Source organism: Piliocolobus tephrosceles, chromosome 10, assembly GCF_002776525.5.
Source record: "Piliocolobus tephrosceles isolate RC106 chromosome 10, ASM277652v3, whole genome shotgun sequence".
NCBI lineage: Eukaryota > Metazoa > Chordata > Mammalia > Primates > Cercopithecidae > Piliocolobus > Piliocolobus tephrosceles.
The window spans coordinates 50,431,216-50,455,402 of NC_045443.1; the positions used below are offsets into that span (position 1 = coordinate 50,431,216).

Genomic DNA, 24,187 nt, shown 5'->3' on the forward strand with positions numbered 1-24,187 from the left:
AGCTACTCGGGAGGCTGAGGCAGGAGAATGGCGTAAACCCGGGAGGCGGAGCTTGCAGTGAGCTGAGATCCGGCCACTGCACTCCAGCCTGGGCGACAGAGCGAGACTCCGTCTCAAAAAAAAAAAAAAAAGTTTTATTAACAAACTGTAGTTAGTTGTCCACCTGTCCTTAAACTTGCCTGTAACTTCTCCTTAACTCTAGGTTCTCCTTTTTGCTCATAACCTTTGACGCTTCTTTTTTTCCACAGCTGTCATGGAAATGATGAGTCAGAAGATTCAGCAGCTGACAGCCCTGGGAGCAGCTCAGGCTACTGCTAAGGCCTGAGAGTTTTTGCAGAAATGGGGCAGAGGGACACGGCTTTGGGCATGGCTTCCTGGTACTGGGAAGGGTCTTGTGTTTAATGCCAATAAATGTGCCAGCTGGGCAGAATGTTGGTCTTTTCTTGGATTAAGCAAGGGACTGGTGATGAGATGGGGGGGTGGTCGAGAGTGTGGGCCCCGCCCCAGAGCCTGATGCACAGGGTTGATGCGGTGCCCCTCTTGGAGGCTCCACCGCAGGGCCCTTTGACCAGCTGGAAGAAATCCTAGGCTGGGAGTGAGCTGCTGCTCACTCGGCGGAGCTGGTTGCCAAGGCAACGGTTGGCAAGCGGAAGTGGAGCTGCGCTGGCGCTTTCTCTTCCGGGTCGGCCCTCCTGCCTCCCTGCTGGGAGAGTCTTATGGGACACCGCTTCCTGCACGGCCTTTTAACGCTGCTGCTGCTGCGGCCGCCACCCATCTGTACCCGGCACCGCATGCTTGGCCCAGAGTCCGTCCCGCCCCCAAAACGACCCCGCAGCAAACTCATGGCATCGCCCCGAATCGGGACGCACAATGGCACCTTCCACTGCGACGAGGCACTGGCATGCGCACTGCTTCGCCTCCTGCCGGAGTACCGGGTACAGTCCGCGAAAAGTGACCCTGAGACTGCGCGCATGCGTGCCTCCGGGGTGGATGGCATTCCGCCAACAGGGTCCCTCCGATAGCGCGGGGCATCCCAAGCACCCTTCCTACCCGCCCTGTCTCCCTGAAGTGCAGCTTTAATCTCCTACCAGGCTACCCCAGGCAGCCCCTTCACCCCTGTGTACCTCGCAGGATGCAGAGATTGTGCGGACCCGGGATCCCGAAAAACTCGCTTCCTGTGACATCGTGGTGGACGTGGGGGGCGAGTACGACCCTCGGAGACACCGATATGACCATCACCAGAGGTAGGTTCTCAGATACCATTTATTTAACTTCCTTGACCTCAGCTTTCCTCTGTGCTCCAATTCAGCCATCCACTGCCGTGGTCCGCCTCAGCGAAAATAACTGCCTCATCCTTGAAATCAAACTCCCACTAGGACTACACCATCCTTCGGCCCTGCCTGTTCTTCACCCATCTCCTTGGCCTGGGACCTCCCTTGGTTCCCAGGAAGTCCCTCAGGCCCCTTATCCCATCTCCTTCCTTAGCCAAGGCTTTTTTCCCACCAGCGACTTCATCACCCTGAAGGGGTGGCCTGCCCCGCCCCACCTGTGGGCGTTTCTCGTCAAGTGGAACCAGAGACTTGAGAAAAGAAATGAGACACAGAGACAAAGTATAGAGAAAGAAAAAGTGGGCCCAGGAGACCAGCATACAGGGGACCTGCGCCAGCACCGGTCTCTGAGTTCCCTCAGTATTTATTGATCATTATCTTTACTATCTTTTAGAAAAAGGGGAAGTGGCAGGACAATAGGGTCATAGTAGGGAGAAGGTCAGCAGAAAGACATATGAATAAAGATCTCTGTGACATGTATAAGTTTAAGGAAAAGTACTGTGCCTTGATGTGCATATGCAAACATCTCCATAAACATTTTCAGTGCATAAAGAGCAGCATTGCGGCTAGCACGTCCCACCTCCAGCCCTAGTCCCACCTCCAGCCCTAAGACGGTTTTCTCCTATCGTAGTAAATAGACTATCACATGGGGAGAAACCTTGGACAATACCTAGCTTTCCTAGGCAGAGGTCCCTGTGGCTTTCCGCAGTGTTTGTGTCCGTGGGTACTTGAGATCAGAGAATGGTGATGACTTTTGACAAGCATACTGCCTTCAGGCACTAGTTTAACAAAGTACATGCTGCACAGCCCCAAATCCATTAAACCTTGAGTCACCACAGCACAAGTCTCTGCAAGGACAGGGTTGAGGGTAGGGTTACAGATTAACAGCATCTCAAGGCGGAAGAATTTTTCTTAGTACAGAACAAAATGGAGTCTCTTATGTCTACTTCTTTCTTTTTTTTTTTTTTTTTTTTTTGAGACGGAGTCTCGCTCTGTCGCCCAGGCTGGAGTGCAATGGCTGGATCTCAGCTCACTGCAAGCTCCGCCTCCCGGGTTTATGCCATTCTCCTGCCTCAGCCTCCTGAGTAGCTGGGACTACAGGCGCCCACCACCTCGCCTGGCTAGTTTTTTTTTTTTTTTTTTATTTTTTTTTTTTTGCATTTTTTAGTAGAGACAGGGTTTCACTGTGTTAGCCAGGGTAGTCTCAATCTCCTGACCTCGTGATCCACCCGTCTCGGCCTCCCAAAGTGCTGGGATTACAGGCTTGAGCCACCGCGCCCGGCCATGTCTACTTCTTTCTACATAGACACAGTAACAGTCTGATCTCTCGTTTCCCCACATCACCCCAACTAAGTAAACCCATCTGTGATTAATCCATTCTGGTGCCCTTGCTGCTGCACCTAACTGCTGGGCCCACATGATTGTGGCAGTTCATGACAGTTCAGATGTGTGAGGTGTTCTACTTCATTTACACCCTTCCGAAGGGAAATCCTTCTTGCTCAAGAGTAGCCCATTCCAATCCTTTTCTTCCCCCTCAAGCCTCTACAACATCAAACTGATCGTCCCTGCCTCTTCGCAAAAGAAGTTGAGCATTTCCGCAGTCTCCCACCTCAAACATCCTCAGCTCCTTCCTACCAATTAAGGGAAATTTCTTCCCTTCTGTTGGAGGTTAATCTCAGTCCTGTTTCCAGTCTATTACTTTCCTCTGGGATTCTTTTTTCTTTTTTTCTTTCTTTTTGTTTTTTTTTATGAGACGGAGTCCCCCTCTGTCACTGAAGCTGGAGTGCAGTGGCACAATCTCGGCTCACTGCAACCTCTGTCCCAGGTTCAAGCAATTTCAACTGTCTTAGCCTCCTGAGTAGCTGGGACTACAGGCGCCCACCACCACACCCGGCTAATTTTTGTATTTTTAGTAGAGACGGCGTTTCACCATATTGGCCAGACTGGTCTCGAATTCCTGACCTTGTGATCCATCCCCCCTCAGCCTTCCAAAGTGCTGGGATTACAGGCATGAGTCACCGTCAGCCTATCCTCTGGGATTTCATGTCACAGTTCCACTAGTGTCTCTGCCTCTCCTTCTCTACAGCCTAAAACCCTTCTCAAGTATCTTCTATCTTGAAAAGAAACAAAGGTATAAAAACAAAACCCTTCAATTATACCACACCACGAAAAGTAATTATCTTGGAGAGAGGGATTATGATGTTTTAAGTCTCTCTCCTTTTTTCTTTTTTTAGCATACTTTTTTTTTTTTTTTTTTGAGACGGAGTCTCGCTCTGTCGCCCAGGCTGGAGTGCAGTGGCACTATCTCGGCTCACTGCAAGCTCCGCCTCCCGGGTTCACGCCATTCTCCTGCCTCAGCCTCCGGAGTAGCTGGAACTACAGGTGTGTGCCACATGTCCGGCTAATTTTTGTGTTCTTAGTAGAGACAGAGTTTCACCATGTTGTCCAGCCTGGTCTCGAACTCCTGACCTCAAGCGATCACCGGCCTTGGCTTGCCAAAGTGTTGGGATTACAAGTGTGAGCCACTGAGCCCAGCCTGTATTTACTCAAGATTTAATAATAAAAGTCAGTTAACAAATGGAGCTCCCTAGGTGATTCTGAGATGGACTGGTATTTAGAAATCATGGCTGTAGTTTCTACTTCCCTAATATCTGTTATATCTTTTCTCTATTTTCTGCCCCACTGCTGTTCAAATTCTTGCCTTCTTTATTCACCTGAACCATTGCTGGTAATCTCCTTGCATCTGTTCTCCATGCTGGCTGGTGCAATGCTCTAACATGCACCTGCCTGCTTAAAATCCCTCAATGACTTCGATTACCCACAGATAAAGTCCAGTGGTCTGGCCCTGCCTGCCCTTCCAGCTTTTTCTTTTGCCATTCACGTCTCACACCTGAGCTGCCTTTCCTGAAGTTCTATCAAGAGACTTGTCTCTCAGCCGTCATTCACGTTGCTCCCTCTACTTGGAATGCTTTTCCTCTTTCACCCCTTGTCTATCTGGTGGACACCCACTAATTCATCTTTCAGAACTGACCTGAAGGCTCTCCTCTGAACCCTTTCCTCATCCCTTCCTTCCTTTCCCTTGTCTTGTCTAGTGAGAGTACTCGGGGGGTTGTGTTTGTCGGCCTCCAGCAGATGAATCTAAAGGCGAAAACAGTGTCTTGGTTTTTTTTTTTTTTTTTTGAGACGGAGTCTTGCTCTGTCGCCCAGGCTGGAGTGCAGTGGCCGGATCTCAGCTCACTGCAAGCTCTGCCTCCCGGGTTTACATCATTCTCCTGCCTCAGCCTCCTGAGTAGCTGGGACTACAGGCGCCCGCCACCTCGCCCGGCTAGTTTTTTTGTATTTTTTTAGTAGAGATGGGGGTTTCACCGTGTTAGCCAGGATGGTCTCGATCTCCTGACCTCGTGATCCGCCCGTCTCGGCCTCCCAAAGTGCTGGGATTACAGGCTTGAGCCACCACACCCGGCCAGTGTCTTGGTTTTTTACCCTTAATGTCTAATAAAACATAAAATGTGGCAGATAGGAAGCATTGAGTTAACCACTGAATGAATGCATGGAGAGTCCAGCCAAGGTGCCTCACCTCAGCCCCACCTCCCTATGCTCCTCAGGTCTTTCACAGAGACCATGAGCTCCCTGTCCCCTGGGAAGCCGTGGCAGACCAAGCTGAGCAGTGCGGGACTCATCTATCTGCACTTCGGGCACAAGCTGCTGGCCCAGTTGCTGGGCACTAGTGAAGAGGACAGCACGGTGGGCACCCTCTATGACAAGGTGGGGACCTGAGGACAGAGATGCCACCCACATGCATTTCTGGCAGACCACCTGGGAGCAGTGCTCACGCAGCACTCAGCACTGGGCCTCGGGGCAGGGTTCCTGGCCTATAGCAGGCCCAACACTCATCCTCTCCCTCAGTCAGGCTCATCTCACAAAGGCATGGTGATACCTCCCCTGCCTACATCCTGGGTGGTTGTGAGAAGTGGGTGCTGTAATATATGGGGAAGGGCTTTGAAAACCATAAAGCAGCATGACCCTGTCTTTTTCTTGACAAACACAAACAGCAATTGCTCAGCACCTTTGGGTAAATAGAGGGGAGACTGCTTATGTGTAGAAGCAGATGGCTCAGAGGTTCTGGCTGCCCTGAAGGTTGAGGAAAGCGTATATTAGGCACCCCTGTAATTCACTAGTGGCACAGAAATTGGGAAGTTCAGCTGGGAAGAGTTGTATTATGACACTGTCTTTGGATTCCACCAGTGTCCCCTGCAAGCAGCTTCCTGCTGTTGGGGAAGGAATATGGCTAGTGGCCCTGGCATGCAAGTCAGGTCTCACATTACTGAGGACAGACACTTACTTGTTTACAAGTCAAAGCTCAGGTTCAGCCAGCTGTATTTCTTGCAGGTAGGCTGTTGAGTTCAGTTCTCAGTTTTAGCCTGCCCGTCTTCTGCCCTCTGTAACTACAGAGCTTTTGGAATATCAAGATTTTAGACTGCCTGGGTCAGTTTTGCCTTCCACTGCTGAAGGGTTTCTAAACAACTGACAAATTTTTTTTTTTTTTTTTTTGAGACAGGGTCTTGCTCTGTCATCCAGTCTGGAGTGCAATGGCACGATCTCAGCTCACTGCAACCTCCGTCTCCTGGGTTCAAGCAATTCTCCTGCTTCATCCTCCTAAGTAGCTGGGATTATAGGTGTCCGCCACCACACCTGGCTAATTTTCGTATTTTTAGTAGAGACGGGGTTTCACCATGTTAGCCAGGCTGGTCTCGAACTCCTGACCTCAAGTAACCCACCTGCTTTCACCTCCCAAAGTGCTGGGATTACAGGCGTGAGCCACTGCGCCCGGCCGTAACAATTGACTAAATTTAACCTGTGTTTATTTATTTATTTTATTTATTTATATATTTTTTTGAGACAGAGTCTCGCTCTGTCACCCAGGCTGGAGTGCAGTGGCCAGATCTCAGCTCACTGCAAGCTCCGCCTCCCGGGGTTACACCATTCTCCTGTCTCAGCCTCCCGAGTAGCTGGGACTACAGGCGCCCGCCACCTCGCCTGGCTAGTTTTTTGTATATTTTAATAGAGACAGGGTTTCACCGTGTTAGCCAGGATGGTCTTGATCTCCTGCCCTCGTGATTCACCCGCCTCGGCCTCCCAAAGTGCTGGGATTACAGGCGTGAGCCACCGTGCCCGGCCTATTTATTTATTTTTGAGAGACTGTTGCCCAGGTTGGAGTCCAATGGTGCCATCATGGCTTGCTGCTGCTTTGAACTCCTAGGCTTAAGCAATCTTCCCACCTCAGCCCCCCCAAGTAGCTGAGACTCTAGGTGCATGCCACCATGCCTGGCTAATTATATATCTTAATTTTTTGTAGAGAGGGTCTTGCTATGTTGCCCAGGCTGGATTCAAACTCCTGGGCTCAAGTGATCCTCCCACCTCAGCCTAAACCCATGTTTTAACTGAGCATCGGGTTGGGGTCCAAACCAAGAAGTGCTGGGCATAGAAGTTACTTTCTCAGTGCTCTGAGAGTAGCACTTTTCTACATACCACAGGTGTAGTGTTACGGAGGCCTATTTTGTAGGGCAATTTTGCATAAAGTTTCTGCCCCAAGACTCTTGAGGCATTATCCTACCATTTATTCAGACCCAGGAGACAACTGCTGATGTCATGTGGCACATTATGGGCTTCCCTGGAACCCTAACTCAGCAACCAGCTTTTGGTGTCTAGTCTCATTCATTTTCTCCCTCTTGACTTGTGTTCTCAACCAGAGCCCCTCCTGCACCTCATTAACCATGTCACTGAATACCTACTCACCCTACCTGGAGACTTACCAGCCTTCAACCACCGGGACCCACTCCCACAGAGACCCTCTAGCATCTGGAGACCTTCCTTGTTCAAAAGTTAGCAGTCCCCTCCCCGCACGTGTTGGCTTTGGTTTGGGCTTTGTGCAGCAGAATGAGCATGGATTAGAAACCAGGTGATCTGAATTCCAGTCACAGCACAACGAGCCTTCTGAGCTTCAGCAAGCTGCTGAACTTGCCAATTCTCCCTTTTCTCATCCAGTTATGTTGAGAGATCCTCACAGGGCTGAAAGAGTGTGTATGAACATACTTTGAATCATGTAAGACTTCACATAAATAGCAGGTAGCCTCAAGAAAGTTTCCCCTGCTGCTGCCTTAGATGTATGAGAACTTTGTGGAGGAGGTGGATGCCGTGGACAATGGGATCTCCCAGTGGGCAGAGGGGGAGCCTCGATATGCACTGACCACTACCCTGAGTGCACGAGTTGCTCGACTTAATCCTACCTGGAACCAGCCTGACCAAGACACAGAGGTAAGATGGCCTGGGAGGAAACCCTGAGACCTGTAAGAACCTTGGGCAGGGGGAAATGGAAGCATTTATTCCTCCTAAGCTCCAGCAAATTCCAAGTTTGGGCCAGCACCCTGGTTCTGATTCTCATCATTCCCAGGCAGGGTTCAAGCGTGCAATGGATCTGGTTCAAGAGGAGTTTCTGCAGAGATTAGATTTCTACCAACACAGCTGGCTGCCAGCCCGGGCCTTGGTGGAAGAGGCCCTTGCCCAGCGATTCCAGGTATAGGCCTTGGAGGAGGCATTGTGGCTTGGGGATTACTGACTGCCAATCAACAGGTGCTCCTGCTTCTACCCTAAACCCTGAAACTTTTTTTTTTTTTTTGAGATGGGATCTGTCTCTCTGTCACCCAGGCTGGAGTGCAGTGGCAGACAACCTCAACCTCCTGGGCTCAAGCAATCCTCCCACCTCAGCCTCCTGAGTAGCTGGGACTACAGGCACACGCCACCTCACCCAGCTGATTTTTGTGTTTTTTGTAGAGACAGGGTCTCACTTAGTTGCCTAGGCCTTGTCTCAAATTCCTGAGCTCAACTGATCCTCCCACCTCGGCCTCCCAAAGTGTTGTGACTACAGGCATGATCATCATGCCCAGCCTACCTTAAACCTTCTAGCTATCCTCTCCCTCTTTCAGGTGGACCCAAGTGGGGAGATTGTGGAACTGGCGAAAGGTGGATGTCCCTGGAAGGAGCATCTCTACCACCTGGAATCTGGGCTGTCCCCTCCAGTGGCCATCATCTTTGTTATCTACACTGATCAGGCTGGACAGTGGCGAGTACAGTGTGTGCCCAAGGAGCCCCACTCATTCCAAAGCCGGTGAGGCCCTAGGGAACCACCCTACTGACCTTCAGGCCTGTCTCAGCCTTGTTAAGAGAAGGCTGCCAATTCTGACCTCTGCTCTGCTCCCTCTTTCTGCCCACTCGTAGGCTGCCCCTACCAGAGCCATGGCGGGGTCTTCGGGACGAGGCCCTGGACCAGGTCAGTGGGATCCCTGGCTGCATCTTCGTCCATGCAAGCGGCTTCATTGGTGGTCACCGCACCCGAGAGGGTGCCTTGAACATGGCCCGTGCCACATTGGCCCAGCGCTCATACCTCCCACAAATGTCCTAGTGTAATAAAACCTTCCACCTCATACTGACCCAGTCCTTGACTCATTCTTGCCCTACACCATTCTGGAAACTTGTGAAAAGTGAAACAGCTATTTATATGTAAGACCCTGTGCTAGATATATTTTCTTCACAGTAACTTCTCAGCCTTGCTTTCCAAAGCATTTGAAACCATACAGTTTCTAGGGTTAACGTGACCAAATTCACAAGTGGCTAAAAAGTGACAGAACAGGGCCTTAACCCAAAGTCTATGCTTTTTTCCCCTACTCTACCCCAATGCAACTCCCTGGAAAAGACAGACTGGTAACTGAGTGGAAAACAAAAGGAAAACTTTTATTTATTATTAGAGGTGGGAATGTGGGGAGTGGGGCAGAACAGGTGGTGGCCCTGAGAGAGGGTCCCAAGAGGTAGAGGTTGGGGATGTCTCAGTAAAGAGGGGCAGGTCATGAAGACAGCCTCCACCCCCAGCAGGGGGTTCTTGGGCCCGGCCAAGCGCTGGGCTAAAACGTGGAAACTGGGCATTGACAAAGTACAGCGGGATGTGAGCAATTCGGCCTGTGGACCAGCCCTGCAGAGAAGGGAAAGAAAAGGATTAGAGCCTGGGCCCAAAGAAGGGCCATCTGGCAGAGCCATACAGCAGCCAAGGCCCTCAGCTTCTCCATCCAACTCCTGGAAGCCCCAGCAGCCTGGCGCACTCACCACACTGAGCAGGGCCCCTTTGTTGAAGGAAGGATGGAAAGTGATGAGCTGGGGCTGGGCTCCTGGCTCCCCCTGGATAACGCCACTAGAAGAAAAGGTGAGCAGGCAACGGGAGGCAGAAGGGAGCTGCATGTAGTGGGATGTGGGTTTTGTGCAGGAAGGCTGGTGAGAAGTCCAGACCTAAGGGCCCACATGGCACTTACCAGGGAAGGAGCTCAAACACAGGGCTGTTTCGAGTGCGAAAAAGGAGGATGACTGGTTTACCATCCTGTACTCTTGGGTTTCCTGTAAGAAATGGATCCAGGGATAGGGGAGGAACTCTGAAGACACAGTCCCAGGACAGGGGCAGAGGAGAACTCCAGGCCAGGGCATGGCCTCACTAGATTAATTGGGAAGATGGCTGTTGGCTGAGCCCTTCATCCTTGCCTCTTACCTTTCATGAGCACAGCCAGACGCTCCCCACTGGGGTCCCAGACCATGGAATGAGCCTCTCCCCCAAGCCTGTGAGTGACGACAGGTTAGGAGAGTTTCAATGTGGTCCCTCCCACCTGCTTTTCACTGCTACTCCCTCAACCACTCAGCTCACCTCTCCTCACCATCTGGTGTCTGTATTGTTGTCTCAGACAGATCTGCCACAATTGTTGCTGACTTTGCACCTCCAACGCGCCCCTTTCCCTCACCTGTGGACGGGTAAGAGCAGAGAGGTTCTTGCAAGAAACAGGCCTCTCACTGGTCCCCCGCCAGCTCACCAAAGGCATCAACACCTCGAAATTTCCTAAGCTTCTGTATTTCCCTTTATCCCTCAGAGCTGCATCTTACCAAAGGTTGCTGCCTCCCTCTGACCACCCCAAATACTGAAATGTTGCCCTAACTTACCACATTGTTCTGGAAAAGATAGGGAGTAAATCAGTGGCTCTCCCAATACAGTGAACAGCAGTCGGTTGCCATCTGGGCTCCAGCAGCCAGTCTGGGGTCAGGGAGCAAAAGGCAGGAGAAGGTATGTCTACAGTAGAATGCAGGAGGGAAAGTAGAGGTGGCCTACTCTTTCAGGGCGCTGTCAGGTAAGAGGGGACTCTGACTGACAGACGCTGGGGAGGAGATGATTCCAATGGGCCCCTGATGCCCCCAAGCCCGGCCACCTCTCACAAGTCCACATCTGGGCCTCCCAGACTCTTAAGCCAGAGAAAAGCAAATTATAGCTCAGGACCTCTAAGTTCTAAAACTTGGACCCACCTCCCTTGACAGAGCTTCCAGGAGCTAAGTGCCTTTATCTAGGTCCTTGCCCTCCCTCCATCCTCCTCCCACTCACCGAAAGACAGCTGAAGGAGTGGTAGCCAGGATTTTGCTGCCATCTGGGGACCAGAGCAGGTTGGTCACCCCACCTCCTCGAAACCAGGGAAGGGGGACACAGGTCTCTGTTGAGACATCCCATACCTAGGAGAGTGGGGCAAAAGATAAGGGAAAACTCAAGCACCCTATCATCTCTCAGAGGGCTGGCCTCTCTAATGTACACAGAGCCAGAAACGAGAGGAAGCAGGAGAGGGCCTGTGAAACATGAGGCACAGGTTCATGCTGACAATCACAGAGAATGGAATTTTAAACCTCATGAGTCTGATGGCAAAGCTCCTCTCTGGGTAAGTTTAAGACTGAATGAACCAAGGTCCCTCCTCCTTCCCCCAAGATGTTTCCACCACCGAGTGAGGAACGCTTTTGCCAGGACTGAAATGCACATAAGCGGCAGGGACCCACTCACCCGGATAGCAGCATCCACGGGTGAAGCTGAGAGCAGCCGCCCCCCACTGGGGGCCCAAGCTAAGCTGGTAACAGGTGTATGCCCAGGGTGAGACAGCACTTGGGCACAGCCAGAAGAGGGTCTGGAGGGGAACACAGAGGATGTGGAGTCAGGAGATGACAAGAAGCCATCCCCAAAATTCTATTTCTTTGCCTCCTGCTAACACCTCCTATCGTGATGGTTGGGAAAAAGGAATAAGGATTGTGGAAGTTAAAAGAAAAACACAAACAGCGAAGGGGGCAAAAGGCCAAATCACGAGCAGGTCAACAGAGAAGAGGCGATTTGCAAGATCTCAGGCCGGGGTGAAAGAGAGTGCTTTCACAATAGGCCATGAGGAGGCAAAACCTAACCAGAAACCTAGAAGGTACTGCCCTGGGGCGGTATTAGGCCCCACCCCAGAACACAGCTATCTGCCCACAGGCCATCCAGCCTGGCCATCCATCCATGCAGGGATAATCTATGACATTACTTCAAGGTTCCAACCTTTTCTCTCCAGAGTTATCTAACACTCCTCAGAACACACCCTGTGCTCCGAAACAGCCCTCCTGCCTTGCCTTATCAGAGCGCCTCCCACCTCTGCACTCCTGCGTTTGCTGCTTATCATAAAGATGGTGCATGTGGCTCAGCCTCCATCACCAGCAGGGAACTACCTGACGGCGCCTGCCATGTGTCTGCAGCTGTGTGTCAGCTGTGTATTTCCAGAGTCATGTGCCTGGCCTGACAGATGAAGGCTACTACCTGAATTAACGCCACCTTCTCTTTCTACCTAACTATAACCACCTTCAGCTCCAGTGAAGTCTTAGTCACACATGTACAATTTAATTCTCTTGAACTTTACAATAAATCACAGCTGCCTTTGCAGGTGGGTTCAGATTCATCTCATTCTTTTCAGTGGCTCCACTGTATACCACTCAATAGATGAACTATAATCTATTCAGTCCTGCCTCTACAAATGGACATTTGACTTGTTTGTAATTTTTTATTATACATAATGCTGTGAAAAATATCTCCTGGGCCAGGCATGGCGGTTCACACTCCAGGCTGGAGTGCAGTGGCACGGTCATAGCACACTGCAGCCTCAAACTCCTGAGGCTCCTGCCTCAGCCTCAGCCTCTAAAGTAGCAAGGACTACAGATGCACACCACCACGCCCAGCTGGTTTTTTCATTTTTATTTTTTGTATAGACAGTGTCTATGTTGCCCAAGCTAGTCTCAAACTCCTAGGCTCAAGTGATCCATCTGCCTCAGCCTCCTAAAGTGCTGGAATTACACCCATGAGCCATCACGTGCCTGGCCTTGTTTTTTGTTCATGTATTTATTTAAAAAAATTTTTTTAAATCAAGTTTCGCTCTTGTCGCCCAGGCTAGAGTACAATGGCATTATCTCAGCTCACTGAACTTCCACCTTCTGGGTTCAAGCGATTCTCCTGCCTCAGCTTCCTGAGTTGCCGGGATTACAGGCACGCACCACCACACACAACTAATTTTTGTATTTTTAGTAGAAACAAAAACAAAAAACCAACAACTTTTCAGGCGTGGTGTATGCACCTGTAGTCCCAGCTACTTGGCAAGGGGCTCACTTGAGCCCAGGTGTTCAAGGCTGTGATGTGCGATGACTGAGTCTGTGAATAACTACTTCATTCCAGCCTGGGCAACATAATGAAACCCCATCTCTAAAATAACCAAAAAAAGGCCAGGTGTGGTGGCTCACGCCTGAAATCCCAGCACTTCGGGAGGCCAAGGCAGGCGGATCACCTGAGGTCAAGAGTTTGAGACCAGCCTGGTCAATATGGTGAAACCCCTGCCTCTACTAAAAATAAAAAATTGGCCTGTGGTGGCATGCGCCTGTAGTCACAGTTACTTGGGAGGCTGAGGCAGGAGAATCGCTTGAACCCAGGAGGCAGAAGTTGTTGCAGTGAGCTGAGATTGTGCCACTTGCCCTCCAGCCTGGGTGACAGGGTGAGATTCCATCTCAAAAAGAAAAAAGAAAAAAAATCTGTGATTACGTATTTTTTTCTTATAGTACCTACTGTCAAGGTTTAGGTATTAGTGTTACATTAGCTTTATAAAAATAAATCAGGATAGATCCTGCAACAAAAAAAGGGAGGACAGGCCGGGCGCAGTGACTCATGCCTATAATCCCAGCACTTCGGGATGCTGAGGCAGGCGGATCACGAGGTCAAGAGGAGAATCCCTTGAACCCGGGAGGAAGAGGTTGCAGTGAGCTGAGATTGTGCCATTGCACTCCATCCAGCCTGGGCAACAAGAGTGAAACTCTGACCCCCTAAAAAAAAAAAAAAACATTATTTTCTTCTACAATCCACTTTGGTAACTTGTATTTTGCTAGAAAATCAAACATTTCCACAGGGCGCAGTGACTCACTCCTATAATCCCAGCCCTTTGGGAAGCCAAGGCAGGAGGATCACAAGGTCAGGAGTTCAAGACCAGCCTGGCCAATATGGTGAAACCCTCTCTCTAATAAAAATACAAAAATTAGCTAGTGCACGCCTGTAGTCCCAGCTACTCGGGATGCTGAGGCTGAAGAATCACTTGAACCGGGAGGCTGAGACTGCAGTTAGCCGAGATCACGCCACTACACTCTGGCCTGAACAACAGAGCGAGACTCCATCTCAAACAAACAAAAAAAGAAATCAAACATTTCCTTCAGTTTTTCAAATTTGTTAGCCTAAACATGTCCATAATACTCTTTTATAATTCTTCTATTTTCTACCATATCTATATATTTCCACTTCTGAAAATAGTATACTTTGGTTTTCTTTTTCTCCTTAATTAGGCTGACCAAAAGGTTTTCTTCTTTATTCATATACACACACACACACACACACACACACACACACACATACACACTTTGTTTTTTGAGACAGTCTTGCTCTGTTGCCCAGGCTGGAGTACAGTGGCGCGATCTTGGCTCACTGCAACCTCTGCCTCCCAGGTTCAAGTGACTCTCCTGCCTCAGCCTGCCGAGTAGCTGAGACTACAAGCGAGCGCCACCACGCCCAGTTGATTTTATTATTTTTAGTAGAGATGGGGTTTCACCGTGTTAGCCACGATGGTCTCGATCTCCTGATCTCATGATCCACCCACCTCAGCCTCTCAAAGTGCTGCGATTACAGGTGTGAGCCACCGCACCCAGCCTTTTTTTTTTTTTTTAAGACAGTGTCTCACTCTGTCACCCAGACCACAGTGCAGCTGCAGTGGTGTGATGTCAACTCACTGCAACGTCCGCTTCCCAGGTTCAAGTGATTCTTGTGTGTCAGCCTCCCGAGTAGCTGGGATCAGAGGCATGCACCACCACGTCCGGCTAATTTTTTTGTATTTTTAGTAGAGATGGGGTTTCACCATGTTGGCCAGACTGGTTTCAAATTCCTGGCCTCAAGAAATCCACCCGCCTTGGCCTCCCAAAGTGCTGGGATTACAGGCATGAGCCACTGCGCCTGGCCTCATTTTTGTATTTTTAGCAGAGACGGGTTTTACCATGTTGGTGAGGTTGGTCTCAAACTCCTGACCTCAGGTAATCCTCACGCTTTGGCCTCCCAAAATGCTGGGATTACAGGTGTGAGCCACTGTCCACAGCCTTTATTCATTATTCTTATTTATTTTATTTTTTTTTTTTAGACAAAGTCTCGTTCCGTTGCCCAGGCTGGAGTGCAGTGGCATGATCTCGGCTCACTGCAACCTCCGTCTCCCGATTCAAGCGATTCTCCTCCCTCAGCCTCCCAAGTACCTGGAACTACAGATGCACACCACCACGCCCAGCTAATTTTTGTATTTTTAGTAGTGACATGTTGGCCAGGCTGGTCTCAAACCTCAGCTGATCCACCCGCCTCCACAGTCCAAAGTGTTGGAATTACAGGCATGAGCCACAGCGCCCAGCTTATTCATAATTTAAAGAACCAATTTCTGGTTTTATTTTTAGTTAGTTCTCACAGGTATGCTTTTTCTAATTTCATTAGTTTCTGATCTTATCAGCACTAATTTTCTTCACATTTCCTTTAAGTCTCCTGATAGTCCTCTGAAAGACAGTCTTTCCACCCCATAACCCACAGACACATTGTCCCCACAATCCAAAAAGCCCCTAGTTCTGTCTCTTTCTCCAGATTAGAGTATTCTCAGCAACCCACCTTGATCTTACATCTGCTTTTCCCAAAGCCCTGGGAAGTGCTGTGAGGACAAAGAACTTCTCCTTTCAGACCTCCTCACCATCCACCATGCCTAGCATTGCATAACTCTGAGGCCAAGGTAAGACAGGCTACTAAGACTTACCGGGTAGACAAGGAGGTAGGGTCCAGGGTCCAGATGAGAATGCAGCTCTGGCAGGCCACAGCCAAGACAGAGGCACTAAGGGGTTTCCAGGCCAGAGCCGCCACATTTCGCTGCAGCCGGTGCTTCAGGGAGGGGACTATGGTGCTAGGGTGAAGGGATAGGAAACTGAGTCAAGGCAGGAATACTAAGGCTCCAGCAACCAGAGTGCAGTTAAGGAGGGAAAGTCAGAGGAAGGAGGATTCATCCAGCAACCAGAGTGCAGTTAAGGAGGGAAAGTCAGAGGAAGGAGGATTCATCTAGGGGCCAGGGGCACTATAGGACAGGAGGGGATAAAGGTTAGGTCTAGAAAAAGCACATATCCAGGTATCGAGTTTCCCTGACCCCAGTTCTGGAAGGAGCCCTATGAACCAGGTTCAAGAACTACAGGACTTCCCGGGACCAATGCTGGCAAGGGAAGATGATATTGACAAGTCAGGGCCCACCTGGTGTCTCCATACACACCTGCTGGCATTATACACACGGACTGAGTCATCTAGCAGGGCCACTGCAAACTTGTTGGTGTGGGGGTGCCACGCAAAGACACGCAAGCAGCAGCTGGACCTAAGGAAGGGTTAACATGAAGAGTTCCTGCACCTACCCCTACCCTAGACCAGAAGCTCACATTCATTTCCAGTAAGGACATGGTTTTTTTCTACTTTTTCTTGTATTGTCTTCTGGGGGGACAGAAGGAATGAGAACATGGTGAGCAATCAGAAAAGGAGTAGGAGTCTTTGCCTTCTCCCCAGAGGAAGTTTCGAGGTTCAGGACTTCCTTCCCACAAAGCTCCAGGGCTTGTGCACTCACCAATTTGTGACTTGGGCAAATTCAGCAATCAGATCTTCACTCCTGAGCTGTAGGAACAAGGCAGACAGAGGACACACTGGGGCAAAAGGAGCCCATCCCCTCAATATTCCTACCGGGGAGCTGCACCACTCCTACCTTCTGAAGTCATCACACCCAACCCTGACCTGCAAGGATAGGAATGGGGGCAGAGTAGGATGGGGACGCAGCAACTGCAGAGGGCTGGGGAGGAAGCCAAACTTACAGACAGATGGGGGAAGAGGGACCCATGGAGGGAAGAGGCCCATCGACAGAGTGCCAGGGCCCAGCCGGATGCCGTCTTCACCCACTCAAACACTGTAGGGTTGAGGAAGCAGCTCTGATTAAACCATTCACAGGCCTCTTACCAGGTACCCTCTAGGTGAAAGACAAGGAAGGACAGGCACTCCCCAGGTCCTTCTGCCCAGTAAGTACTCTCAACATCTCACTCTGGACACCCACTCTGGGTTATTTGGGTAGGCAGAGGAGAGAAGATGACAGGAAAAATAGAGCTAAAAGAGGCTGGGCCAACAGGTGTCAGGTGAATTCAAGAATATGGAGGGGAAGATAACCACAAAACGAGGAAAGGCTGGAGAGAAAAATACTTACCCTCTTCTTCTGAGTTTGCAATTTCATTTAGCACACCAAAAAGGCCCACATCACGCCTGATAAGGGAGGAAAATGTGAGTCAGATTTCTCTGATCCCGTGTCCCCCCTTACCAGTTTCATTCATTCATTCAATACACATGTATTAAAAACACAGACACATTTAATGAGTGCCAACTATGTACCAGGCACTCTACATGTTGTCCTTTCATTTACGTATCTCACAAATCTGAAAGAGATTCTAAACATTTACGGATGAAGCAACCAAGCCTCAGAGGACTTTTGGGGCTTTGTGACCAGGTTAAGGAGATGGGACTTGCGCTGAGACAGTGAATGGAAAGCCATGGAAGGGTTCTAAGGAGAGGAATAAACAGATCACACAGCAGCATTTTGGAAAGAGCAGTCTGGCTGCAGATTAGAGAGTGATAAGAATAGAAAAGACCAGGATGGGCGCAGTGGCTCATACCTGTAATCCCAGCACTTTAGGAGGCCGAGGTGGGCAGATCACGAGGTCAAGAGATCGAGACTATCCTGACCAACATGGTGAAACCCCGTCTCTAATAAAAATATAAAAATTTGCCAAGCGTGGTGGTGCGTGCCTATAATCCCAGCTACTCAGGAGGCTGAGGCAGGAGAATCGTCTGAACCCGGGAGGCGGAGTTTGCAGTGAGCTGACATCATGCCACTGCACTCCAGCATGGGCGACAGAGTGAGACTTCGTCTCACAGAAGAAAAAAAAAGAGAAAAAATAGGAAAAGTCCAGGTGCAGTGGCTCACACCCGTAATCCTAGCACTTTCAGAGGCCAAGGCAGGTGGATCACCTGAGCTCAAGAGCTTGAGACCAGCCTAGGCAATATAGAGAAATGCTGTCTCTACAAAAAAATACAAAACGTAGCCAGGTATGGTGGCGCACACCTGTAGTCCCAGCTACTGCGGAGGCTGAGGAGGGTACATCACTTGAGCCCCTGGGGGCTGATGATGCAGTGAGCCATGTTCCATGTTTGCACCACTGCACTCCACGCTGGGCAACAGAGCAAGATGCCATCTCAAAAAAAAAAAATAAATAAGAGAAAAATAAATCAGTTAAGAATCTACTTCAGGGCCGGGTGCAGTGGCTCACGCCTGTAATCCCAGCATGCTGGGAGGCCAAGGCAGGCAGATCACGAGGTCAGGAGTTCGAGATCAACCTGGTCAAGATGGTGAAACTCCATCTCTATTAAAAATACAAAAATTGGCCGGGCGTGGTGGCTCAAGCCTGTAATCCCAGCACTTTGGGAGGCCGAGACGGGCGGATCACAAGGTCAGGAGATCGAAACCATCCTGGCTAACACGGTGAAACCCCATCTCTACTAAAAATAGAAAAAATTAGCCGGGCATGGTGGTGGGCGCCTGTAGTCCCAGCGACTAGGGAGGCTGAATCAGGAGAATGGCGTGAACCCAGGAGGCGGAGCCTGCAGTGAGCAGAGATCACACCACTGCACTCTAGCAAGGGCAACAGAGTAAGACTCCGTCTCAAAAAAAGAAAAAAATTGGCCGGGCGCGGTGGCTCAAGCCTGTAATCCCAGCACGCTGGGAGGCCAAGGCAGGCAGATCACGAGGTCAGGAGTTCGAGATCAACCTGGTCAAGATGGTGAAACTCCATCTCTATTAAAAATACAAAAATTGGCCGGGCGTGGTGGCTCAAGCCTGTAATCCCAGCACTTTGGGAGGCCGAGACGGGCGGATCACGAGGTCAGGAGATCAAGACCATCCTGGCTAACACGGTGAAACCCTGTCTCTACTAAAAACTACAAAAAACTAGCCGGGTGAGGTGGCAGGCGCCTGTAGTCCCAGCTACTCCGGAGGCTGAGGCAGGAGAATGGCATGAGCCCGGGAGGCGGAGCTTGCAGTGAGCTGAGATCCGGCCACTGCACTCCAGCCTGGGCGACAGAGCGAGACTCCGTCTCAAAAAAAAAAAAAAAAAAAAAATTAGCCAGGCATTGTGGTGTGCATCTGTAGTCCCAGCTACTCCAGAGGCTGAGGCAAAAGAATTGCTTGAACCTGGGAGGTGGAGGTTGTAGTGAGCCAAGATCACGCCATTGCACTCCAGCCTGGGTGACAGAGTGAGACTCTGTCTCAAAAAAACAAAAAAGAATCTACTTCAGGAATCTCGGAAAAAGGTGAAAGTGGCCTGAACTGGTGGGATGAAGAAAAAGAGAGATTTGAGAGACTTAGTAAGTAGCATAAACAAGATGTGAAGACTAATCAGACATTAGTAAAGGAAAGAGCAATCAACACAAGAAAAACACCTAGGTAATAATTACATCAGCTAATACGCTTACAATGTGCCAGCTCTGGACTAGGTGCCTCACATGAACTAATCAAGCCATTATGACAATTCTACAAGATAGGTATTGTTATCACTGCATTTATTTTTATTTTATTGAATAATTTATTGCTCTGTCACCCAGGCTGGAGTGCAGTATTACCATCATGGCTTGCTGCAGCCTCAACCTCCTGCACTCAGGTATTCCTACCTCAGCCTCTGGAGAAGCTGAGACTACAGGCACTGCCAAGCTAATTTTTAAATTTTTTGTAGAGACATGGTTTCACTGTGTGTGTGTGTGTGTGTGTGTGTAAGACGGAGTCTCACTTTGTCACCCAGGCTGGAGTGCAGTGGTGTGCACTCGGCTCACCGCAACCTCTACCTCCTGGGTGCAAGCAATTCTTGTGCCTCAGCCTCCTGAGTAATTAGGATTACAGACGGAGTTTCACCACATTGGCCAGGCTGGTCTCGAACTCCTGACCTCAAGTGATACACCCGCCTTGGCCTCCCAAAGTGCTGGGATTACAGGCGTAAGCCTCCGCGCCCAGCCTATCACTGCATTTTTAGATGAGAGAACAAAGGTGTGAAGAGGTTAATTAATATGAACAAGGTAATCTAAGTAGATAGTAGTAGTCAGGATTCAACAATCTATCTACCCCAGAACCTACATTCAAACTACTTTTTCCTGAATGAGTAATATGATCATTCCTTAAAGTGAACCATCCAGGGAAGCAAATTTGGAGAGAGAAATAAAGAGACTGGATTTGAGCATGCTGAATATATGAAGTCTGAAATATTCAAGCAGGATAATTTGACAAACAGGTGAACACCAGGTCTGATGCATCGACTGGAAATCTAGCCCCAAGAACACCAACATTCAAGGCACATTAGGAAGAGGAGCCACCAAAAAGCCTGAGAAGCAGCAGCCGCAGAAGTAGGAGACAAGAAGGAGCCTGGGAATGAATGGATTTTCAACAAACTGATGTTCAACTTCACACACACATGCCCATCAAACTGTACTAAAGTACCAAGGATCAAAGCTTAACAGCACGTATTGGAAAACAGGCACTCTCATACACTGCTGGTGGGAACATATACATGTACGATTTTGACAGAGGACTATTTGGAACAGCTCACAAATTACAGATGAACATACCCTCTGAACCAGCAACTTAACTTCTAGGAATTCATCCTATAAATAGTAATGGTATTAATAAAATATTAACTTTTTTTTTTATTTTTTTGAGACAAGGTCTCACTCAGTGCCACTGCACTGGCACAATCTTGGCTCACTGCAACCTCCACCTCCCAGGCTCAAGCAATCCTCCTATACATAAGCCTCCTGAGTAGCTGGGACTAAAGGTGCATTCCACCATACCCGGCTAATTTTCGTATTTTTCTTGTAGAGAAAAGAACATGGTTTCGCCATGTTCCCCAGGCTTGTCTCGAACCACTAAGCTCAAGCAATCTGCCAGCCTCAGCCTACCAGAGTGCTAGGATTATAGGCATGAGTCACTGTGCCTGGCATAAATAACCCTTAAAGGGATTTATATGTGCCATTAATAGGTCCAGGTGCAGTGACTCACAGCTGTAATCTCAGCACTTTGGGAGGCCAAGATAGGCAGATTACCTGAGGTCAGGAGGCCAGACCAGCCTGGCCAACATGGTGAAATCCCACCTCTACTAAAATACAAAATTTAGCTGGGCGTGGTGGCACGTGCCTATAGTCCCAGCCACTCGGGAGGCTGAGGCAGGGGAATTGCTTGAACCTGAACCTGAGAGGCGGTGGTTGCAGTGAGCTGAGATTGTACTACCGCACTCCAGCCTGGCAACACAGCAAGACTCTGTCTCAAAAAAAAAAGAAAAAAGAAAAAAAATGAAAATGAGCCAGCGCGGTGGCTCACGCCTGTAATCCCAGCACTTTGGGAGGCTGAGGCAGGCAGATAATCTGAGGTCGGGAGTTCAAGACCAGCCTGACCAACATGGAGAAACCCTGTCTCTACTGAAAATACAAAATTAGCTGGGCGTGGTGGCACTTGCCTGTAATCCTAGCTACTAGGGAGACTGAGGCAAGAAAATCGCTTGAACCTGGGAGGCAGAGGTTGCAGTGAGCTGAGATGGTGCCACTGCACTCCAGCCTGGGCAACAAGAGTGAAACTCCGTCTTAAAAAAAAAAAAAAGAAAAGAAAAGAAAATGAAACCAGGTAGTGTGGCTCCACTCCTACAAGTGCAAAGTGGATGACCTATGTAGATTATTCAATGCAACCTTATATCTAATCTTGCTGAGCTTTAGGTAAAAGTTCAGAAGTGTTAATGACACGAGGTGGGGGCAGGGAGCAGGTTCACCTAATCAAGCCAGAAAGCAAAGCAAGTTACTAGAGATTAAATAGAAGTACTTTTTCCATAGTGTTCCTGGGAAGGGCAAGGAAGGGAACCTGATATTTACTGAGCATTTGATTTCTACAATAAGGACTAAAAATTTCATGATTTAAGATATACAGCTCTCATGGAGACAGCCTGAATAAGTCTTTTGAAGAATACCCCAAGGTAAAGAGTGGTGACTCATTTTCCAGGATCTGCAGACTATGACCCAGAAAACGCTTTGCCATGCCTCACCAAATGTTGATGCATCTCTTCCACACTTGCTCCCGGTGATGGATGAAGGCAGTTCTTGTGCCATGGTCCAGCCTTCCAGGGGTCTTTAGGGGATCCTTGGTCAGGTGTAGGACAGGAAGATTGATCCACTATAGCACAAAAGCGAGGGGTGTGATGGTGAGTCAAGATTCCAGAGGTCGGTTTTCCGTTTCCACAAAGCTAACACTTGTGAGTATGGGAAATAAGTCTTAGCTCCCGTATCTGTGCAACCAGAATAATATTTCATAGGGTTGTGATTATGAAACCATATAAGAAAACACCTGACTCATCCTCTTTCTTACATAACAAACGCTCAGTAAATGTCAGTTTCCCTTCCTTGTCCTTCCCAGGTACACCACGGAAAAAAAGTTCCAAGTTGTACCTTTCTGATCCTCCCCAGATACCGTCCCCAACTTTTAGATAGTTCTCCCTCATTCTCTCCATTCCCTCTAGGACTCCTCCACAGCTCCTTAACCCCCCCTTATACTCCAATCCTTGCCCTAAAACAGATTCCAGCCCTTCTATTCTAATGTCGGGACCAAGCTGTTTCCAGTCCACCAGACTCTGCGACCCCTGCCCCTGTTACACTGCCTCCCTTCTCCAATTCTCCCCGACTCCGCCCCCATGCCTGCAGGTCCCCTCCCTCCTCGCCCTGGCCACCTGGCCCCGGAAGTCGGGGGGCGGGCTCTCATAGCTACTGCCCGTCACCAGCTCGTTATTGTGCTCATATAGGGTGACTTGACCCCGAGGCGGTGGAGGAGGGAACAACCCCAGGGAGCACATCTTGCCGGTTCGCAGGACGTCTAGAGCCGGCAAACTCCTGGCCGGAACGGCACAGACCGCCCTCCCGCAACTCGATTCCCGGGCTAGATTCGTATGCGGACGGGTAGCCGCAAGGGACAAACGGCGAGGCGGAGCTCGACGGAAGTGAAGAAAAGACTTAACAGGAAAGAAGGACGAGTAAGCGGTCCCGGGACAGACCGCCAAAGCGTCCTCCTGCGCCCCCTGGCGGCCGGAGGGGGAGCAGCGCGGACACGTCCTCGGGCCAATGGTTGGTTACCAGGCTGGAGCGGGGTTTTTTGTTGTTGTTGTTTTCCAGGCGACTGCTGTTTTTCCCAGCTCCGATTTCCCCAACGCCTTTTCCCACTCACTCTCTTAACGCTTAGAAAGCCCGAAATAACCCACATTCAGGGAAGTGCCAAATTAACCCTCTCAGGCCTGTGGATCACCCAGAGGAAAATACAGGCTATGTCACAGGCAGCTGGCTGGAAAGCTGAGGGAAAAACCTCAGAGAGGAGGAACAGTGCTGCACCCACAAGGTTAGGCGGACTCCTGGAAAGGGAGGTGGGGACAGGTGAAAAAGTAACATTTCCTGCCAGACGCGGTGGCTCACGCCTGTAATCCCAGCACTTTGGGAGGCCTAGGTGGGTGGATCACCTGAAGGTCAGGAGTTCGTAGACCAGCCTGGCCATGTTGAAAACCCCATCTATACTAAAAATACAAAAATTAGTCGGGCGTGGTGGCGGGCATCTGTAATCCCAGCTAATCGGGAGGCTGAGGAATGAGAATCTCTTGAACCCGGCGGGGGGGGGGGTTGCAGTGTGCCGAGATGGCTGTGTTGCACTCCAGCCTGGGCAACAAAAGCAAAACTTTGTCTCACAAAAAAGAAAGGAAAACTTTATTTTATTGAGACAGAGTCTCGCTCTATTGCCCAGGCTGAAGGCAGTGGCGCTATCTCAGTTTATGGCAACCTCTGCCTCCTGGGTTCAAGCGGTTCTCCTCCCTCAACCTCTGGAGTAGCTGGGATTACAGGCATGTGCCACCACGCCCAGCTAATTTTGTATTTTTAGTAGAGACAGGGTTTTATCATGTTGGCCAGGCTGGTCTCAAACTCCTGACCTCAAGTGATCCGCCCGCTTTGGCCTCCCAAAGTGCTGGGATTACAAGCCTGAGCCACCTTGCCAAGCTGCAAAACTATTTCCTGAGCACTTGTTATGATAAGTGCTCTTATAATCTTTACAACCCCATAAGGTGGGTGCTGTTCTGTCACCACGAGGAAAGTGAGTCACAGAGAGATTGGACCTAGGTACACCCAAATCAGTTATTCTGACTTAAGAATAAAAGTGAGGGCCGGGCGCGGTGGCTCAAGCCTGTAATCCTAGCACTTTGGGAGGCCGAGACGGGCGGATCACAAGGTCAGGAGATCGAGACCACCCTGGCTAATACGG

The 24,187-nt window shown here is 49.7% G+C and overlaps 4 protein-coding genes across 4 annotated transcripts in view; 3 read left to right on the forward strand and 1 right to left on the reverse strand.

Moving 5' to 3' along the window:
- The window catches only part of ESPL1 (extra spindle pole bodies like 1, separase), a 33,895-nt gene extending 33,468 nt beyond the window's left edge, over positions 1-427 (forward strand). Inside the window, exon 37 of the mRNA XM_023210989.3 lies at positions 249-427. The gene's annotated coding sequence lies outside the window, so the exon portion shown is untranslated. The remainder of the gene's footprint in view (positions 1-248) is intronic.
- Positions 1-430, forward strand: part of PFDN5 (prefoldin subunit 5) — a 5,117-nt gene extending 4,687 nt beyond the window's left edge. Inside the window, exon 6 of the mRNA XM_023210992.3 lies at positions 249-430. Within this exon, the coding sequence (XP_023066760.1) occupies positions 249-325 (77 nt within the window). The 3' untranslated portion in view covers positions 326-430. The remainder of the gene's footprint in view (positions 1-248) is intronic.
- Positions 431-583: 153 nt separating this feature from the next.
- C10H12orf10 (chromosome 10 C12orf10 homolog) lies at positions 584-8,815 on the forward strand. The gene is made up of 7 exons (XM_023210991.3): positions 584-935; positions 1,132-1,244; positions 4,934-5,093; positions 7,491-7,643; positions 7,780-7,902; positions 8,312-8,493; positions 8,604-8,815. Exons 1-7 carry the CDS (start codon positions 717-719, stop codon positions 8,785-8,787), a joined length of 1,134 nt encoding a protein of 377 aa, XP_023066759.1. The 5' UTR covers positions 584-716; the 3' UTR covers positions 8,788-8,815.
- Positions 8,816-9,091: 276 nt separating this feature from the next.
- On the reverse strand, positions 9,092-22,905 carry AAAS (aladin WD repeat nucleoporin). Its single transcript, XM_026454675.1, has 16 exons — positions 22,620-22,905; positions 21,942-22,069; positions 17,024-17,079; positions 16,641-16,732; positions 16,400-16,446; positions 16,058-16,156; positions 15,557-15,700; positions 11,236-11,356; positions 10,792-10,916; positions 10,593-10,654; positions 10,359-10,454; positions 10,069-10,162; positions 9,916-9,983; positions 9,686-9,767; positions 9,483-9,567; positions 9,092-9,351 (listed from the first exon to the last, which is right to left on the reverse strand). The coding sequence occupies exons 1-16, from the start codon at positions 22,740-22,742 to the stop codon at positions 9,127-9,129; spliced, it is 1,647 nt and encodes a 548-aa protein (XP_026310460.1). The 5' UTR covers positions 22,743-22,905; the 3' UTR covers positions 9,092-9,126.
- Positions 22,906-24,187: the final 1,282 nt, after the last annotated feature.

Coding starts and splice junctions, on each gene's coding strand:
- AAAS (XM_026454675.1), bottom strand. CDS start 22,742: ATGTGCTCCCTGGGGTTGTTCCCTCCTCCACCGCCTCGGGGTCAAGTC. Junction 17,080..21,941: donor AAGAGATGCATCAACATTTG/GTGAGGCATGGC, acceptor CTCCCTTATCAG/GCGTGATGTGGGCCTTTTTG. Junction 10,655..10,791: donor ACTCCTTCAGCTGTCTTTCG/GTGAGTGGGAGG, acceptor CTCTGGCTTAAG/AGTCTGGGAGGCCCAGATGT.
- C10H12orf10 (XM_023210991.3), top strand. CDS start 717: ATGGGACACCGCTTCCTGCACGGCCTTTTAACGCTGCTGCTGCTGCGG. Junction 936..1,131: donor GCCTCCTGCCGGAGTACCGG/GTACAGTCCGCG, acceptor TGTACCTCGCAG/GATGCAGAGATTGTGCGGAC. Junction 7,644..7,779: donor AGCCTGACCAAGACACAGAG/GTAAGATGGCCT, acceptor CATCATTCCCAG/GCAGGGTTCAAGCGTGCAAT.